Genomic DNA, 14,905 nt, shown 5'->3' with positions numbered 1-14,905 from the left:
GTTTAGGTATCTTGGGGACTTCCCTGGTGGTGCAGTGGCTAAGAATCCGCCTGCCAATGCAGAAGACATGAGTTCGAGCCCTGGTCCGGGAAGATCCCACATGCCTCAGAGCAACTAACCCTGTGCGCCACAACTACTGAGACTGCGTGCCACAACTACTGAAGTCTGCGTGCCTAGAGCCTATGCTCTGCAACAAAAGAAGCCACCCAATGAGAAGCCTGCACACCGCAATGAAGAATAGCCCATGCTCGCCACAACTAGAGAAAGCCCGCGCACAGCAACGAAGACCCAATGCAGCCAAAATAAATAAATTAGAAAAAAAAAAGCTGTTTTTTTAAAAAAGAAAAGTTTAAGTATCTTGGTTACTTCTATTAATGCCTTTTTTTTAAAAAAATTTATTTATTTTTGGCTGTATTGGGTCTTCGTTGCTGCGCACGGGCTTTCTCTAGTTGCGGCGAGCGGGGGCTACTCTTCATTGTGGTGCACAGATTTCTCATTGCGATGGCTTCTCTTGTTGCGGAGCATGGGCTTAAGGCGCACGGGCTTCAGTAGTTGTGGCTCACGGGCTCTAGAGCGCAGGCTCAGTAGTTGTGGTGCACAGGCTTAGTTGCTCTGTGGTAATGCCTCTTTTTATAGTGATATCTTAATTCTGTTACTGAGGTAGAGGAGATTTATTTTTATTTCCAAATATTGTCAGAATTATTTAGCTAAATACCTGGATATATTAGCTAAAGAACTTTGATGGTAGCAGATAATTTCATTTTACTTTTACTGAAGTAATAACTTTGCAACTAGAATAGCAGAGCAGAGTGCTCTGAATTGGAAATCAGATTCTAACAAGTTAAGCACATTTGATTTTTTTCAACATCTAGTAGCTAAACAATTAGATGATCTAAAAGTTTCAAATATTTGCAAGAAAATCAACTTTGAAATTGACAAAGGAGAGTACAAGATTGGTTAGGTAATTTTCTATTATATGCAGAATTAATTCAATTCAACAGGATACATTCAAGGTAACACTATGGCTGACAGCATAAATTAATAAAGAGTATCACTGACTCAATAACACGAGTTAACATTATCGGACTTTTCTAAATCTACTTGGCCATTGATCATGTCCAGTTCTCAGCGATGTGGCCAGGGTATGAGGACTGTGTTCATGAGAGCAGTGGCTCAGCAGGAGGAGTATTTTATCACTGACATTGCTTATAATTGCTGACTTTTACTTGGCTTTATTTATTTTTTAAATGTCTATAGCCAATGGACCGCTTATTGCTTACAATCTTGCAGCTATCCCACTGGCCCCTTTTTTTGGTATACCACAGTACATCCTAATTAACTCTTACACATTTACAATTTGCAATTATTTTTATCTCTTTACCTATGTTTTGTCTTTTCCCCCATTAGACTCTAAGCTCCATGACACACTTTGTCTATTTTTTTCCCTGTGGCAGACCCTAATCATGAGTGAGCAGACTCATAGTTATATAGGTACATCGTTATAGGCACTTACCCATTTTGCCCCAATTACAGGGATTGAGGTTGCCAGACGTACAGTGGTAGATCAATGTTGACTTAGGTCTGGAAAACAAAATTTAGATAAATACAACAAAATGGAGAACTAATGAAAGAAAGATAATGGAAAATAACACTTAAACAAGGTATTTTCAATAATTCCCATGATTAAGGCACCCTATGCAACACTTCCATCTTTTGTTCCTTCTTTGGGTTAATAAGCAAAATAGAAGAAGACTAGGAAAAGTGCAAGAGTGTGTGTGTGTGTGTGTGTGTGTGTGTGTGTGTACATATGTACGAGGAAAAAATCCCAATAGGTTGACATATTTATGGAGCAAATGGAGGTAGCATGACGATGAGAAAGCAGATCATATTTCTAGCTTCTTGACATCTTTATTGGGCAAAAATATGGGCCATGTTTTTTCCTAAATCCAGTGAAGCTCTGTTGGATTGGAAAACATCTAAATATATAACTTCCAATAATTAATAAAAATTAAGTTTGTTTACCTTTTACTAACAAAGCTAAATATACAAACAACCTATTATTTTTTCCTTGTACTAGAAAATCTCGCCCACCCCCCACCCCTCCCCCACTACACACGCGGTGATCTAAACTTTTGGCATTTATTAGGAACTGAGGAGTTTAAAAAAAATATGCTCTCATTTCATCCACTTTTATCTCCTTTGCCTTAAGAAAGGAAGCTATAGGGCTTCCCTGGTGGCGCAGTGGTTGGGAGTCCGCCTGCCGATGCAGGGGACACGGGTTCGTGCCCCGGTCTGGGAAGATCCCACATGCTGCAGAGCGGCTAGGCCCGTGAGCCATGGCCGCTGAGCCTGCGTGTCCGGAGCCTGTGCTCCGCGTTGGGAGAGGCCACAGCAGTGAGAGGCCCGCGTACCGCAAAAAAAAAAAAAGAAAGGAAGCTGTATTTTAGATTACTGAATAGAAAGAAAAGCTTTTCGGTTATCAAGAATTAGATGGTTAAATGATTTGAAAAATTTATTACTTTATGATCAACCAAGTACTAACCAGTATTTATAAAACAACTTAATGCATATATGATGGCATAATTGGAACTGTGAAAGATTGAAATGGACACCCTCTCACATTTGGGGTCTTCCACAATAAAATATATATATATATATATATATATATATATATATATATATATATATTTATTTATTTATTTATTGGCTGTGTTGGGTCTTTGTTGCTGCACGCGAGCTTTCTCTAGTTGCAGCAAGTGGGAGCTACTCTTCATTGCAGTGCACAGGCTTCTCATTGCAGTGGCTTCTCTTGCTGCTGAGCACGGGCTCTAGGTGCGCAGGCTTCAGTAGTTGTGGCTCGCGGGCTCAGTAGTTGTGGCTTGCGAGCTCTAGAGCTCAGGCTCTGTAGTTGTGGCACACGGGCTTCGTTGCTCCGTGGCATGTGGGATCTTCCCACATCAGGGCTCGAACCCGTGTCCCATGCATTGGTAGGTGGATTCTTAACCACTGCACCACCAGGGAAGTCCCAAAATGCATGTATTTTGAAAAGGTGCCTAACACAGTCACCCTCCTTCTCATCAATTCTTTAAAAGCCAGCTTATGCATCCACACCTGTGAACTGCCGTGTACCATCCTACAGCCAAGGTGAGATTGACGACTATATCTGCTGGAATTAAATCTGCCACAGCCATCGGAGTAGCTCTTATGGACCGAAGAAACCCCTTCCCAGCCTGCACAGGAAAAAGGACACAAAATATATTTTTAAAATTTATTTATTTGGCTGCATCAGGTCTTAGTCACGGCACGCGGGCTTTAGAGCACGGGCTTAGTTGCCCCACAGCATGTGGGATCTTAGTTTCCCGACCAGGGCTCGAACCCTCATCCCCTGCATTGGAAGGTGGATTCTTAACCACTGGACCACCAGGGAAGTCCCAAGGACATAAAATATTGAACCAGGTCTTAAGTAATAGCCTGGATTAAAGTATACATCAGACAGGTAATACGAATGCTGTTAGTGATAACGGCCAGCACTGATCACTGCTTACTAGGTTCCTGCGCCAAGGCTGACTGGTCTCAGCCTGTCCAACCTCCCAGCCGAGTTCATCCTAAGTGCCACCATTGCCAAGAACCGCTAGGGGTCCTCAGGTTCCTTTCAGAGTGAAATTCCTCAAACTTGTGAGAGGTTTAATGTATTTGGTTAATTAATAAACAATAAGAATTAGGGTTCCCAAATTCCCCATTAATTTAGCTTACCATTTCTTAAATGATGTTGTTTTCTGCTAGTGCCTACTAATTTACAAGCAATAATAGACACTAAATGTTTAAGAAACATTTTTTAAAAATTAATAAAATTCTACTACTTGACAAAACTTTTTTTATCACTTGGGGAAAACCCCACCATTATTTACTTTTTGTTCGGTATCTTTGTTTACCTCACAGATCACTGATGTTATACAGATGTAAGAATTGGGAATTGTTCATGTTAATAAATGTGTCAATAAAGAAGTCAGTTAATAAATTAAAAGTCACGTTTAGTGACTTTATAAAGTGATTATTTACACCCTGTATGTTTCCAACATCAATTTGCAGTGGTTAGCACTTTCTTGTTTTCCTAATTTCTGTTTTCTTGTAACTGATTTCCCTTCCTTTGGACATAGGAAATCAGTCTGGAAAATTTTAGAAAATTTGAATTAATGTGCAGCTTTGTAAACAATGTAATAAAACTCACTCTTGGATCATGTTAAAATAGTTATGTTCTAAGTTACCAAATGTTCACCCCAACTAAGCCTCAAGAGTTGAAGGCAGGTAGGGAACAGAAAAAGAAAGAAATCAGAAAGAAGTTCATTGTCATTGTGTTTGACAAGTAGTTATAATTCACTGTCTTATATTTGTATTGTAGTTCATGTTGGATCTAGTTCTGAGAATAACAAAGGCATAGTCTGAAACATGAGATCCCCAATAAGACTTAAACTCATTTAAAGAGTTGAAGTCCTGTTCACTGTCCTAAAGAGTAGAGTTGTGGTTCTGGCCCTAAAATGCTTCAGTGTGAACTGGGAAGCACCGCAGCTCACTGGATCAGTCTCCACTGTAGGGAGACACACACAAAGTGCTGCTGACCCAGAGGAATGATTGATGTTTCTCCTGGTCTGTGAGTGTATTATTGTTGAAAAGTGTTCCTATAGTCATCAGTTTTTATATTTGAAAAATTTGCTCCAATTGGTAGTTTTATTTCTTGTATCTATTAAGAAATTGATGTTGATATATTTTATGAATTTATATAATGTCTATCCACACGCACATAAATTTAAATATCTTTGGGGGTATGAGTTCTATTGCATCCCTAATTCAAGCTACAGTTAAAGAGCGAAAAGGGGGAAACACCCCCATCTTGTGTTAACTAAGGGGAAATACAGGCATGGTACTAGATGTTCAAAAGTTTCCAAAAACAAAACTCCTATGTAGTAATTGATGATATCACACAGTATTTCTGTTTTCCTGATAATGATATCCACAGATAATTAAAGTAATTTCATTCTGCCTCTATTTTCCAATCGGCAAAATTGAAATAAGTTGCATCAATTGTGGTTAGTAAAGTAACGCTTATGGTTTTGCGTCAGTGAAGCTAAGCCAACACTAGCATTTTGTTACTATCCCTCCACTACTTTTCAAGTAATTATTTCCACACCATTATACATACCGCAACAATGAGCCCAGTAGGTCCATTTATGTTATCAACCCAACCCTAAAAACAAAAAGAAAAAAAAGATCTCTAATTGGTTCCACATGTCAGAAAATCCTATTATCTTTGGAACATCTGCAGTCTAATCTTAATAAACTTCAAACAAGAGCACTGAGACCCCAGCCGATAGAACTGTCTAATCCAGTATTTCTAAGATTTCAAACAGAGACCAATGAGAAAGCACTGGATATTTTCTGCACTTGGTTTGTGCAAGAATTTATCCAGCTATGTATCTATCTATCTATCCATCTGTATTAGCTTGCCTACAGATGTTAGAGGAAAGATTATATTTAGGAACAGTTAGAAACAAATGTCTCTTTGAGTTTGTCTCCTAAGCCCTAAGCAAGTCAGTTGACCTCATCATGTCTGTTTCTTTGTCTGTGAAAGTCAAAAATGTGTGTGTAAAGTGGGAGAGAAGACAGGAGAAGTTGAAGGGATTAATATTAGTTGAGCCTTTTACTAGGGACCAGGCATTGCACTAAGCACACCTCATACATCGACTCATTTGATCAACCCTCCACAGTGGGTGGGATTAGCCCAGTTTTACAGATGAGACAGCTCAAAAGCCTGCACGTCAGTAAGTAATGGAGCTTGGATTTATCTGGTGCAAAAGCTTTATAGAATTGCTTCAAAAAAGATGGTATAATTCAAAGTACTTTCTAAAAGATATAGCAGTATACAGAGATAAAAATTATTATTCCTAAACTGAGGACTTTTCTCTGAGCTTCGTGATTCCTATTTACCTTGGCAATTGTAATACTACCAACTTGGCCATCAAGAACATTCTGTTATATTTAAACTATAGTGGGGAAGCCAAGAAATAAAACTATTTCCCATGGCAATTTTGAGATGAGAGTTAATGAGAATCTAATTTAAGATGTCACCGAACTCTAGGACAGTCAGTGTCACACTCAGAGGAGCCCCATGCTGAATAAATCCTGAACCAAATGTGGACTTCTGTCCTAATATAATGGGCTCACATTTGATTTGCTGTACTTAGCTATACATACTAAAAAGAAAAAAAAAAAGACATCAAAGAGTAATTGGGCTAGAAGGATGCTGGTTTGGAAGCAAAGTGTGGAATCCAGGCGAGTGGGCTTACTGGGAAAGGCTCCTGCCAGGTTGCTCCCACGATGGAGGGCCGTATGATGGCAATATTGAGCTTGCCGCTCTCTTGCTGCACCACCATCTCTCCCAAGGCCTTGGTGTAGGTGTACGTATTGGGCCGATCCCCGATCAGCTTGGGTGTGATCTCATCAATAATAGCATCGTCTAACCACCTGAAGGTAGTCAGAGTAAAAAAGAATTCTAGCAAAACATATGTTAGACAATAGACCAAAAAAGAAACTATGAGACATCGACAATCGAACCGCTTCTAGCTTGAGTTCTGGAATTAGGAACTGTCAGAGGACACCAAAGCTTGAGTGTATACCTGTCCAAATGATGCATGACGGATGATTTCTTTGCTCTCCACTGCTCAGCCCAATATTACTAGTCGAATCCTACAGCCTCCTGCCTCGATAGATTTATCCAATAGCTATGCAGTCTGCTACTTGATCATATAGACTCAATCTCTATCTTCAATTATTTCCTCTCATCAGGAATGCACCTATGAACGTACATTCAGTGAACGCAGCGCAAGGGCCAGTCGGGCACCTGGCAGCGGGCTGGCTGCCCTGGTCATGGGCTTGAGAGTCTGTCCTCCGAGGCTCATCAGTGGCAGCCCCACTCATTCACTGTTGTCCAGTTAGAACCTATGGCACCCATCTTGAAACCTTCAGCTTTGATTTTTTAAAAATTCGACTCAATGCCTCAAAAAAGAAAAGCAACTACACTTAGCAGACTTACAACATTTTAGCAAATCTATGCACTGTATTTTGAAAGTCTGTTTAGAGTCTCTGCTAATAACTTGGTAATCATTTCCAGAGATTTCCAATGAGTTCTGAAGTGCTCTTATAACTGTTAATAGTCTGTCAAGTGGAGTGAGAATAGCACTGTGAAGCAGCTTTAATAGAGTGATTATTGAATACCTTCACTTACACGAAGACCTGTATCACGAATAACTGAGTTACCATGGCATTAGCCTAATCTTTTTTTTTTTTTTTTTTTTTGCGGTACAGGGACCTCTCACTATTGTGGCCTCTCCTGTTGTGGAGCACAGGCTCCGGACTCACAGGCTCAGCGGCCATGGCTCATGGGCCCAGCCGCTCTGCGGCATGTGGGGTCTTCCTGGGCCGGGGCACGAACCCGTGTCCCCTGCATCGGCAGGCGGACTCTCAACCACAGCGCCACCAGGGAAGACTAGGACAGGGAATAATCTTTTTTTTGTTGTTTTTTTGTTTGTTTGTTTTGTTTTTTTTGCTGTACGCGGGCCTCTCACTGTCGTGGCCTCTCCTGTCATGGAGCACTAGCTCCGGACGCACAGCCCCAGCAGTCATGGCTCAAGGGCCCAGCCGCTCCGCGGCACGTGGGATCCTCCTGGACCAGGGCATGAACCTGCGTCCCCTGCATCGGCAGGCAGACTCCCAACCACTGTGCCACCAGGGAAACCCTAGAACCATTTTGATAATCCCAAAGTCTATCTGATCTTCTCTAAGAAAGCAATCAAATTATTGTCGATTAAATATTGAATGTTTCTCTTAGCTGGTAGATCTATTTGGTCAAACTTTTGATATAATATAGTTTTTAAAAATTAGGCTATATGTCAGTGTGATTTTTATAATCCATGTGTTTGGTACATTTATTCCTATTTTATCGGACCCAGTGCAATCATACAATTTTGATTGCAGAAAAATCTTATTAGAGGGTATCGTCTTCCTCCCATGACAAATTGTTGAGTATTTAAGATGTGCTTAATGCCAAGACTTATTCAGAAACACAACTCTCAATTTCAGTAACTCTCCGATATTGGAATGAAACATGAGCGCTGCCTGTGTTGGTCTGGTTTTCCGTGCTTTGCGGCTACTAGTTCTGGGTATTTTCTAGCCTAGTATCAAATGCCTTCTAGTATCAAACGCCTTCTGATTTACACTGAAAACGGAAAGGTTGAGAAGTTACTAGAATTAAAAACAACTCCAAATACTTAGAAAAACAGAAGATATTTCAATTATATAGTCACCCGAGTGTTGGGAGAGAGTGAGGGGTAATGCAGGCACTTCTCTATCTTTCTAATAATGTTATCTTTACCACATCTTATTTGTGGGTCAGCAGTGGATTAACTGACCTAAGACCTTTTTTTTTTTTTCACCTGCAAAAACATACAGGTTACAAAAACTGGGTCAGAAGAAATACAGCCTAATTTTATTAAGGCTGTAAAAAGAAAATAATTTTAAGAAAACATCAGAAGCCAGCAATGCTAGGATTGTATGTCACATGGCTGGTACCATGTGCTGTTATTGCTGTTGGTGTGCATGGAAAGGGTAACACCTGGAGGCTTCCCCAAGTTTGATGAGTTAGCTCATCTTAGAAAACATTGGTTTCATAGGTTTCTAAGAACACAAAGCAAAAGAAGTTGTAGTGTTCTGTAGATGGTCTGCCTCTGCTATCTGTAGCTCCCCCATATTCTACTGTATCATCTTCTCGTTTCCTCCATTTTCACTTATGAAAAAATGGCAATAATTATATCTGTTCTAAACTTTCAGGTTATATGAGGACAAACAGGAATATTTACAACTACACTTAGAGCTATTTGATAAAACAAAATGAGCCAACAAATCTAAGACATTCTATTATTATTATTATTATTTATTTTTTTTTGCGGTATGCGGGCCTCTCACTGTCGTGGCCTCTCCCGTTGCGGAGCACAGGCTCCGGATGTGCAGGGCCAGCGGCCATGGCTCACGGGCCCAGCCGCTCCACGGCACGTGGGATCTTCCCGGATCAGGGCACGAACCCATGTCCCCTGCATCGGCAGGCGGACTCCCAACCACTGCGCCACCAGAGAAGCCCAAGACATTCTATTTTTAGTAAAACAACCAAGAAATATATACCTACAAAGGTAATAGTTGGTTTAACAATATCTTTTCTAATACAGCCAAACAGACCATATCTCAACCAGCCATTTCCCAGGTTTGAAGAGGAGATTAATGTAACAAATATGCACAGCCATTGGTTAAGTGATGTCCTTTTCAGGACCTAAAATCAGTTCATGCTCTTCTTTACCAAAGTTTGAGTTGCTGCTGTTGTTTGTTCTTGATCAGTTTTTAAAATAGCGAATAAGTTAGCATGGGAAAAAGACAGCGTATAAACCAAAGAAAATTTCTGAAATTAAAGCCAGTGTCCTTCAGTGTACTCAAGATGTCTGAACCCATGGGTTCCAAGTACTAAACTTGTACTTAAATAGCTTCAAAAGAAGCAAAAATTTATTGAAGACTTCAGAAGGCTGTGTGTGTCACACACACACACAATTTCCTCTAAATATTACTTTTTTGGTTTGAAACTTATTTATTCAACCTCCTAATATCATTAATTTCATAATTTACGTATTTACTGAATGAAATAGCAAGAGTAATATGTATTTTGCCTCCTAATTTTCTTAGGCAATAAGCAGGGCAAGCTAGATATACCTAGAGGTATATCGGAAAAGGTGTCTGGGAGTAAATACTGGACACACTGCTTCATGGTAGCCTTTGCTCTCTTTTCTTTCATCTGGATTGTTCTTCCCTTGATTATCATGCCGTTTGTTCTCGCCCATGTGTCTGTTTCCCCACTTTACAATGAGTCCAGGAGGGATTATGGTTTTTTTTGTTTTTTACCTCTGTGTCCAATCACCTTTCTGCCCCCAGGAACTACCTTATTCAGTACATGTGTGTCCTCTTGATTGGCCAATTTATGTGCTGGCAAAGGTTTGGGAAGCTGAGATGGATAATGATAGGACAGAATGGGTGAACTCAGAAGGAGGTGGGGCTGTAGGGAGACTGTGGGCAAGTAAGAGAGGGGATGTCTTTGCAGAGAATGAAGAAAAATTGGAAGTTAATGTCTGGCGGCAGTGGTGAAAAGTGCTGGGAAGCTGAAAGGTTAAAGGTTGACCGACTTCAATTTGGCAGAGCTGGCTTCAGAATAAATTTAACAGGCCTCAAAGTAAACATGAACCTTTTACTGGGGAAAAGGGTATATCTGAGCCTAATGCTTGTGGTGACTTGGTCTCTGTATTACCCTATAGACTTCCACTGAGCACCTATTCTGGCTCCAATGACCTGACAACATGAACATTATTCAGTTTGTTTAAGAAACAGTTTAACCCTGCTCTTGATTCACATTAAAGCGTGGTACACAGAAATGAAAGTTTTTTTGTCAGCTGCTTAGATGCTGTCCTAACGCTGTAAAATCCTGACAAATAAAAGCACAAATGCTAAAACCAGCTTCTTCCTTTCCCCTAGAATAGATAAGCATTCTTAGTGTTAACAATGTGCTCTTCAGCACGAAGGCAAAACTACTTTCCAACATTTGACCTCTTTTTGCATTTCCCAAAGGGCCATTAACGAGGCTGCTGTGACCTCAGTTTCCCTGCTTCTCACACTCTCTACCTGCAGCACATCTGCCATGGCTGACTGCAATTAGTGTTTGATCAAGAAACAACTTTTCTGTTTCACCTGGCAGATCAAGCCTGTGCTCCGCGACGGGAGAGGCCACAGCGGTGAGAGGCCCGCGTACCGCAAAAAAAAAGTTAATTCATTCAGCTAATATTTGAGTTCCTACTCTGTGCCGGCCCTGGAGAGCAAGAAGGAGCAAGAGATACTCTCCTCCTTTGAGAAGTTCATCGTCCACTGGGGAATACAGACGAATAACCAGACACTTAGGGTGACCTGTGCTAAGCACAGTGTTGAAGATGAGCACTGTGGGAGCACCAGGAACGGCCACCGGAGCCCCTGGGCTCCGAGGGGAGAGCTCTGATGTCTGGATAGGAACTCACCAGGGGAAGCAGAGGTGGAAGCAGTCTCTAGAAACAGAACCACCTAAGCAAAGGCAGAGAGGTAAGAGAGAGAGGGGTGAGTACTTCCGTGTGACTGCAGCACAAATGTAAGGGGAGGGCTGAGAGGGATGGACTGGACAGATGGTCCTTAGTATAAAATTCTGAACAAATAAATTGTAGTAATGATGTTCCCCCTGTTTAATAAAAAACACCTTTATTTCCTTAATTGCACGCAAAATGAATTCTGTTGAGATAAAATATAAATGTATTCCTAGTTCTATTTGGCTATATATATATATATATATATATATGTTTAAAAATAATTCTTCTCCTCTGAGAGCAGTACAAGACAGACAGACATAAATTTTGTACCCATGTCAATTACAGTTTGATCATCAATCATGTAGTCATTACCTGCCTTTACCAGTTGACATATAGTGGGGAGTATGGGAAGTGCCAAATGCCTGACTATAAATCAACTCCTCCTCTGGGTGGTGAGCTTATTCTTTGAAATCTGAAGTTTTTGAGCATCTGGACACACTTTGGGAGGGAGGAAGTGGTATGGAATGGGTGAACTGAATCTCCATTTCCTAGCTCTTTTCTCTGGTGACCTCTCAGAGATCCCTCCTCAAATCGTGCTAAGGTTTGTCAGGGGTTAGGGGGTTAACAGTGGAGTGAGCCTCTGGAATCTCAGTGGCAGGGTCGGGAATCAAATGGGCCTGTGCTCCTTTCCTGGGCTTATCACATCCATAAACACCACATTTACCCAGAGACAATGCTGTAAGGGGATGGGCAAATGACAAACAAATAAATTCCATCCTGAAAACATGCCAAGGCTTTAGACATCGACTTTCCTGCACTGACTTTGCATCAGTGTCTTTTCTCCAACTAACCTGACAAACTGGACTCTGAAAGGTTCCTTTGCACCAATTAAGCAAATCATCATTTATTAGCAACTTAAGCAACCTCCGGCTCCTTTAGATGACTTTCATTTTTCTTTGTCCTGGATATTTTTAAATGACAGGTAAAAATATATATAATCAGAGCTGTATGAGATAAAAATGTTTGCCCTGAAGGGAATAAACTCTCGATTTAGCTAAAGCTTCATTTTAAAGAGTATATCTTAAATAGAAGATACAGTATTATAAGAAATTAAAATACGACAAATTCACCAGGAAACGGTCTATTTTCTCTGCTATAATACTTTTTAAAAAAACAAGCAAAACAAGGTAAACTTGGTAACTGGAACAGAAGAATGAAGAGGCAGAACAAAAAGCATACTTATTCTGAGACCAGGGCCATGTCCTAAAAAGAAAGTGGCTCCTGTTAGTTGGCAAAAAGAGAAAAATGCTAGACCTCTGTCTCTCATGCATAACCGTACAGTAAGAAAAGTGCCTCTCAGCTGAATAGAGCAAGAGACCAACACTTTCTGCCAGATTTGGAAGAAATTTCTCTTCTCTATTAGTTTTTCTTTATTAACCTTTTGATTAACTGCTATTAAACACTCCCTAGCACTGCAATAATTGCTTTATATAACTCACTTTATCATCACAACTATAAGGACAGGGACTATTATTAGCCCCATTTTACAAATGAAGGAACTAAGGCTCAGAGAGGCCAAAGAACTTGCTCAAGGTCACACAGCTAGTAAGTTGCAGTACCTTTGCCAGTCTGATGCCAAAACCTTTCTTCTGAACGTTTATACTATGTATGACACTTCCCTTATCTAGTAACAATGCTGAGTTCACTGAGAATTGAGAAACGACTTCCATGTAAAGTACCCTCAAGTACTTCATGTAATCCTAAACTACTCAAGACAACTTTTCTGTAGGACTTTTCTACCCCTATCCCCGCTCCATCACCAAGCACTGCATTCTCCACCGGGGATGGAGGGAATAGCAAGGACAGGGAGTTAAAGCTGGCACCTTTTCAAAGCATTTTGCTCCAAGAGTGTCTCACTTTGTTACCTTATAAATGAACGACTACAAAGGGCTGAAGACAACAACAGTCTGCCCACCCTTCACCCCCTCATTTAACCCAACTTACTCCATGGAGTCGATGATTTTTTTTGGCTCCACAGGGCATGGATAGATGACTTCATCAATGTGCTTCAGGTTACAATTTGAAAAGGCAGTAGAGATGTGTATGAAGGCTTCCAAGTTTGGCATCTGACTGGCCATGAGCAAGAGCTGCTGGGTGGCAGTGACGTTAAGCTGCACGGCATGTCTGGAGAAGATTAGACAGAAGGAAATGCAGTGAGGCAACTCACATGCCGTTTTGCTGGAAATGCACCCACTCCAATAACTGGCATATCCATCTGATTTTTGTGGCTGCATCAAAGGACCAGGAAGAAAAGTACAGGTCACGGCCACAAAGTTATGTGATACTTGGAATGTATAATATGTTGATGATGTTTTCTGTGCACATAAATCCTATGATGCATGTTGCATTTAGAGGTCACGTGGTTCTAAATCAACCAGAAGGAAAAAAATCGCAATCCTCTGAATTTATAAAGGGGCTTCTTAAGCAGCCATTAAAAGAAAGAAAAACATAAATTAGGCGTCTAACTTAAATTAGAAAATTCAAATAAATTGGAGGAGAGCAACAGTGAATATAGAATGAGAAACATATAGAATGTTTCTATTGCAAAGGTACAGGTCAGACATAAATAATGATGTCAATAGAGAACAGATGTGGTTGCCAAGGGGCAGGGGGTGGGGGAGTGACAGATTGGGAGTCTGCGATTAGCAGATGCAAACTATGACATACAGGATGGTTAAACAACAAGGTCCTACTGTAGCGTACAGGGAACTATATTCAATATCTTGTGATAAACCATAATGGAAAATAATATAAAAAAAGAACGTATATATATGTTATACATTCAGTTATACTGAATCGCTTTGCTGTACAGCAGAAATTAGCACAACATTGTAAACCAACTATACTTCAATAAAAAAAATTGATGTCAAAATCCTAAATTTTACCTAATAGAATACAAAGCTGTATAAACATGTGATGACAATGAAATAGTTCTTTCTAGAAATACATGTTTCATACAAAACCAGGAAACCTATTAATCTAACTCAAAAAGAGAAAAAAATACAGGACCATGTATATACATATATTTTTTGAAAAGTTTAAAAATGACATTCAATATCCATTTCCAATTCAATTTTTATAAATTCACTAAAAGAGGAAGAAAATGATTTAAAAATGTATATTTTAATTTGCTAGCCTGTGTCACGCTTAATGGTGAAAAGTAAGGAGTACTGATTTTAAAGTTGGGCCAAGAAGAATGCCAACAATCACTACCACTTAACACTGCTCTGAAGTTCCAGCCTTATAATTAGAGAGGAAAATAAAATTAATTAATAAGTACAAACACTGCAAAGGCAATCCAGAAATGACTATCAGATTATATCTGGAAAACAAACAAGCAGCTGAAAAAACTGGAATGAACAATAACATAATTCAGTAAGGTGTCCACTTATAAAAGTTACATAAAAAAATCACTAGTTTTCCTATATAGAAACAAAAATTAGAGACTATAATGGAAGAAAGGCACATATTCAAAAAAGAACATTTAAAACATATATCAAATTAATAAAAAATGAATAGGCTTTATATGAAGAAAATGATAAAACTTCATTAAGGGTCATAACAGAAAAACTGAATAAACAGAGACATATATTGTTCTTGGATAGGAAGAGTCAATGTTTTAAATATGTTGTTTTTCTAAATCAATCTGTATA

The 14,905-nt window shown here is 39.8% G+C and overlaps 1 protein-coding gene across 3 annotated transcripts in view; it reads right to left on the bottom strand.

Moving 5' to 3' along the window:
* Positions 1-14,905, bottom strand: part of FAR2 (fatty acyl-CoA reductase 2) — a 140,877-nt gene that overhangs the window by 11,905 nt on the left and 114,067 nt on the right. For all 3 annotated transcript variants that reach the window (XM_007446301.1, XM_007446302.1, XM_007446303.1), the window contains exons 4-8: positions 13,197-13,376; positions 6,342-6,519; positions 5,198-5,242; positions 3,112-3,230; positions 1,514-1,581 (exon numbers count right to left, since the gene is read on the bottom strand). In XM_007446301.1, the coding sequence (XP_007446363.1) occupies positions 1,514-1,581; positions 3,112-3,230; positions 5,198-5,242; positions 6,342-6,519; positions 13,197-13,376 (590 nt within the window). The remainder of the gene's footprint in view (positions 1-1,513; positions 1,582-3,111; positions 3,231-5,197; positions 5,243-6,341; positions 6,520-13,196; positions 13,377-14,905) is intronic.

This window comes from Lipotes vexillifer, unplaced genomic scaffold, assembly GCF_000442215.2.
Source record: "Lipotes vexillifer unplaced genomic scaffold, Lipotes_vexillifer_v1.1 scaffold477, whole genome shotgun sequence".
Taxonomy (NCBI): Eukaryota; Metazoa; Chordata; class Mammalia; order Artiodactyla; family Lipotidae; genus Lipotes; species Lipotes vexillifer.
Note: the sequence above shows the minus strand (reverse complement) of the source record. Positions and strands in the feature narration are given on the sequence as shown.